This window comes from Gilbertella persicaria (genome assembly GCF_025201335.1).
Source record: "Gilbertella persicaria strain CBS 190.32 chromosome Unknown B0P05scaffold_64, whole genome shotgun sequence".
NCBI classification, from domain to species: Eukaryota; Fungi; Mucoromycota; class Mucoromycetes; order Mucorales; family Choanephoraceae; genus Gilbertella; species Gilbertella persicaria.
This window is the reverse complement of record NW_026252025.1, coordinates 135,449-140,851: the sequence shown is the minus strand read 5'-3', so window position 1 is coordinate 140,851 and position 5,403 is coordinate 135,449. Positions and strand designations below refer to the sequence as shown.

The 5,403-nt window shown below is 35.9% G+C and overlaps 2 protein-coding genes across 2 annotated transcripts; one reads left to right on the top strand and one right to left on the bottom strand.

The window, feature by feature from the left end:
- The first annotated feature begins 241 nt into the window (after positions 1-241).
- B0P05DRAFT_562411 (uncharacterized protein) lies at positions 242-2,127 on the top strand. The gene is made up of 7 exons (XM_051580591.1): positions 242-741; positions 780-831; positions 881-942; positions 990-1,356; positions 1,419-1,904; positions 1,954-2,057; positions 2,099-2,127. The coding sequence occupies exons 1-5, from the start codon at positions 550-552 to the stop codon at positions 1,763-1,765; spliced, it is 1,020 nt and encodes a 339-aa protein (XP_051430074.1). The 5' UTR covers positions 242-549; the 3' UTR covers positions 1,766-1,904; positions 1,954-2,057; positions 2,099-2,127.
- On the bottom strand, positions 2,127-4,561 carry B0P05DRAFT_562406 (uncharacterized protein). Its single transcript, XM_051580590.1, has 14 exons — positions 4,265-4,561; positions 4,113-4,214; positions 3,959-4,069; positions 3,654-3,914; positions 3,537-3,627; positions 3,432-3,494; positions 3,359-3,397; positions 3,175-3,309; positions 2,814-3,026; positions 2,554-2,781; positions 2,511-2,512; positions 2,377-2,453; positions 2,229-2,299; positions 2,127-2,202 (listed from the first exon to the last, which is right to left on the bottom strand). Exons 1-14 carry the CDS (start codon positions 4,538-4,540, stop codon positions 2,180-2,182), a joined length of 1,692 nt encoding a protein of 563 aa, XP_051430073.1. The 5' UTR covers positions 4,541-4,561; the 3' UTR covers positions 2,127-2,179.
- Positions 4,562-5,403: the final 842 nt, after the last annotated feature.

Genomic DNA, 5,403 nt, shown 5'->3' with positions numbered 1-5,403 from the left:
TTGGCTGCTTTTTACAAATCGCTTTTTACAAATCGCTTTTTTTTTCTTTTTTTTTTCTTCTTTTTTTTTTTTTTTTTTTTTTTTGTCTGGACCAACTCCAAAGGTATCTCATATGTTAGCAGGTATGTTTTGTAGGTATTTGGGGCATTCATGCGCCTATCAACAAGCTTTATATGACCAAGAAAGAGCAAAAAGATTTGCATGAATTGTTGCTATTTTTTTTTTTTTTTTTTTTTTTTTTTTTTTTTGGTTGCTCCTAACGTATTTATCTGTCTGGCATCTCTTTCACATGAACAAATAATACACTACCAAGCTGTCTATTTACATAAGCATGTTCTGCTAAAAGACACTGGATCCATCGAATCAAAGAAAGGGAATGTTTACACATCAAGTAGCTTGATCCAATAAAAATACACGATTACTTTACGTGAGAAGAAGGAACAAGTGACTCGCTTTGTATTTGTCATAAAAGGGCGGCCATTGAAAGGATTCCCAATCAACAAGCAAGTGTTTCTCTTCCCTTTTTTTTTCCTTATCTAAACACAAAACATGAATACCAATTTAGCAGACATTGTTGAAAAGATTGCAAGTCAAGGAAAGAATCCTGATGTCTCCTTTTTAAAAGATAATCCAGAAGCTCAAACAATGCTTCTTTTAGCCCTTTTATCTAGCTCCAATACTACTAACAATAATGATAAGACCAATAATCAGCAAACCAACAATAATAATCTCCCTACGCCAGTTACTTCTCCTACATCAGAAAATACTGAAAAAGAAAGTTTGATACACTTGTAAATATATCTCCTTCTCCTTCTTCTAGCCCTACAAGCTGTAAGTTTTTGTTTGTCAGTTAATGAAGGACTAATTTTCTTTTTATCAGTATCCAATAGTTCTAAACCAAAGCGAGTAGGTAGAAAACTAGTGACAAGTGAAGAAGAAGATGTAAGCATTTGATCTCTACAAATAACATGTGTTTATTCTCTCTATAGTCTGATAACCCTAAATCTAAAAGAAAAGCACAAAACCGAGCTGCACAAAGAGCTTTCAGAGAAAGAAAAGAAAATCATGTTCGAGTGTTGGAAGAAAGAGTCAAGGATCTTGAAAAACAGCTTGATTTACAAAACAATACATCTTTAGTTGTAGAAAACGAGCAACTGAAGAATATTGTGAAGCGTCTAAAAGATGAGAATGCTCGACTTTTGGGCCACACAGCCTCTTTTGACCTTCCACTATCAAGCCAGACACAAGATGGCGCAAGGCCGCAGAAAATTGTTCGATCTTCTTTTTCATCCAATAATAATTCGGATGCATCACCTGTGTCTCATTTCGATAGTCTAAGTAGCAATTATTCTACTAGTTCTAGATCAAATACACCACCTCCTTCTAGGCAACTTACCATTGATGATATTCTCGTGTAGATCAATCTAGTCTGCCTTCCAATGCCTTGATTGATCACTCTGAACTCTTGGGCTTATCTGGTGATCAACTCAAGAGTAGTGATTATAGTACTCAATTGGACGACATTCTCAATCAACACAGATTTCCTTTTACCACAGATCCTTCTCAGTTTGATTTCTTCTATCCACTTCATACTCAAGATGCATTGGAACCCACACCAGAAAAGAAGAACATAGCTCAAACTTGGGACAAAATCTCTGAACATCCTCGCTTTGGTGAATTTGACATGGATTCACTTTGTGATGAAATGAAAAGAAGGCTACTTGTGAAGATACGATCAGATAAGAATTGGAGAAATAGTGAATGAAATTATCCTGTTGAATAAAGTAAAAGTAGAAATACATTTATGAACTCATCAATGAAATTCCCATAAAGATACAGGCAAGCGATACATAAGGACTCAGTCGTTCGCCTACTCGAGCTGCCTTCCAAAATAACCAAGCACACAAAAGAAAAAAAAAAATTCAGCAAAAGTTGAAATGTGTTTCAACTTACCCAGTCTTGTTCTTGTTCAACAAAGAAGGTGCTTGAGCTTTTACATATGTACAAGTGCAATCAAGAGTAAAATAACAAGAAGTAACGATTGAAAGTTGAAGATGGCAGACTAATCAACTGTTAGTATATACTTTAAGAAGATTAGGTACCATTTGTTTGTATACGCGTAGAATAAAAAGAACCAAAAAACAAATAATTTATTCCCTTCTTTTATGTGACGTTTTTGTTAGATCAAGCATAGCTGTAAATCTGTATTTAACATTTGAATTGTCAACTCCAATCCTGTCTAGCATTATCATGCAGTTGTTTTACACTAGGAGACATTCTTCTGTTATAAAGAGGTGGTCTATTGAATCCAATGATTAGCAAAGAAATTATCTATATCTATGTACCTTAAGTATCTTTATCTCTATAATACTTAACTGGCATAGATTTCGAACAATATCAAACTCAATGCCCTTACGTTGACTCGCATGTGTATAACTCAAGCGTATTTTTGACTATGATTCTATTCAGTGTTTTCCTTATTCTAAATGACAGCCTAAATTACCTTTTACGTCTATTTCAGGATCATGTAAAATCCTTGTTTCAATCCTTCACGTATTAAGGATTGAGCATGCTTCTTATTAGGACCTTCTGTAGCAGCCTGACCAGCCCTTAAAAAACGACGGTACATGCTTCGTACATTGGGTCTATGTTGAGTAGAATAGCCTCGCTTTTGCATGTTAAATTGTTGTATACTGCTAAGTCCAATGGATCGACCTGTCAAACTAGCACTGGTAGCATGTTTGATTTCTACTTCTACATAGTCGCCCTTTTTAAGACCTTCTTGTTCATGTTGAATAAACACCTTAGTCCACCATCTGTTCTACCACTTAATTTTGTCTCGACTCCATATTTGACTTTTGGTCTTTCAGAATCAATCAAGACTAATTGCCGATTACCGATTAAGCGCTGGTTCTTGAGGGACGCATGTTTGTGAAAGGTATTGACTATTTCTTGTAAACGACGAGCTTTGACAGATTCTCTACATCGTCCTTGTATCGTCGATGAGCAGTGTTTTTTCACGCATACTATAAGCAAACATAAATGCTGTATCTATTCAACTTGTTCCATCAAACGAACTGTTATCGCGATGTTCCTCTTCTGTTTCTCCACAAAGCCAGTAATAAAGTCACTACTGATCCAAACATCAGGTATAATGGTGCGCATCTCTTGTACAAGTCCAGATAGGCTTCCGTGTGTATCCACGACGCATACGTTCTAATACAGTGTTGCTGCCTGATTGAATAGGAAGATGGACTGAATTACAGATATTGGGTCGAGAAGCATCAATGGATAATCTGTAGGAAAATCCTTGGGATGAGGAGAAGTGAATCGAATACGCATTCTGGGTTAATTAGACTGACTTTGTCCAGCAATTCAGTGAATCTTCTACCACCATCTTACGCTTATAATTGTCTTGAAGCCAGCGTTACTAAGACTGGAACCAGCGGTTGTGCTGGTGACAAAATACTTTGATTCTGATTCATCTCGATAGGCTATAGACACAGTGAGCCTAGGATCATATAACTCCTACTTACAATTGACATTTTGACCAAGCACAGTGACCTCTTTGACACCTTGATCATTCAAATATCGGACTTCATCCAAAATAGAATCAATAGGTCGACTCTTTCATTTCCTCTTGTGAATGGCACAATACAGAAACTACACATATTATTACATCCTCGCATAATAGATACCCAACCAGAAGCATTGGTTGTATCCAGTCGCATTGGCATCACATCAGCGTATGTCTCATCTGCAGAAAGCATGACATTAGCAATACCGTCTGTATATTCTTCTTGTTCTGTTAATGAAATCAAGTGGGGAATAGAACGATAGCCATCTGGACCACATACAATATCCACAAGGCGATCTTCTTCTAATAGTTTTGTCTTGAGTCTCTCTGCCATACACTATACAATAGGTTAAAGACTTTTTATGCCATAGTTTCACTTACACCCAATACACCCACAATAGGTGGACTATCTACATTGATCTTTGTCTTGTAATGTCTTAGGTATTTGAGTCTGTCCCAAATACGGACTTCGGCATTGTCTCGAATGGCACACTAAGCATTGTTTCAATAAAACAATTGAACCAAATGTACTTACAGTCACAAGAAATACAACATTGGCTTCATCCAAATTATCTGTTCTTACAAATCCAGTTTTTGTCATGATAGAATTTAAGATTTCTGTATCATTTACATTCATCTATACGTATAGAATGAATACGTCTAATTTTTTTCTTATTTTGACGTTACCTGACAACCATAAACTTCGATAAAAAACTTTCTGCCTTGACCTAAATTTGCTGTAGTGTTTAAATAAGGAACTTGGTCAGGTTGTGTCAAAGAAGGATCGACGGGTTTGGGCTCTTGTTGAGACAAAAAGTCTTGAAAAGAAGGCGATCGGTTATCAAACACAAGTCTTCTTTTTCTTTTTGTCTCAACGGCGGCACTGGCAACTGTGGCTAAAGCACGACGTCTGAGCGTATGTTGTAAAATAGCTTTCGAGTATTGTTTAGCCAGAAAAGACATGAAAGGAAACACAAAGCAACTGTCAAACCCGGGGGGAATAATTTTTTAAAAAAAGGGGCCAAGGTGGCTTTGATAGCAGCCAATCAAATCTAGTATGGCTTTTCATGCGCATGATGGGAATCCACGATTATGAGAACGAGCACTTTGGCGAAAATGTTTGGCATCTCAATAAATGCAACGTAGTTTAATTAGTCGAAACCACAATGACTTGTTTTGTCTCGGTAAGAATTGAAACAATAGCAAACTAAGCTAGAGTAATATAAAAGCTATTAATTGCAACAATAAATGAACACGTCTTTTATTGTAAGGCTGTCAAAGAATGAAGCTTTTGGTGCAACACCACTTTTAGATATATATGAGCATACAAAAAGTAGACAATATATCTGATGTATAAATAGTCGAAATACACAAAAAGGAATTTAGTCAGCATGATTATAAAGACAATCATAGAAAAAAGTATTTATATCTCTTTAATTAGGATGCAGGAGGATCAAGAAATCTGCAAGTAGATACTAATTTTGTTTTTATTCTGTACTTTTTTTTTTTTTTGCTTTCGTGCCCATCTATACTATAAATTTAATCAAATATTCATTGAGCAAGCCACTGCCACAAAAATCAAGTCAGCTCGACTAAAATTTGGTTCATCATGCTCACCAGACTCGCCTGATTCGATGGACCCAGTGTCTTTTTAGCAGAACATGCTTATGTAAATAGACAGCTTGGTAGTGTATTATTTGTTCATGTGAAAGAGATGCCAGACAGATAAATACGTTAGGAGCAACCAAAAAAAAAAAAAAAAAAAAAAAAAAAAAAAATAGCAACAATTCATGCAAATCTTTTGCTCTTTCTTGGTCATATAAAGC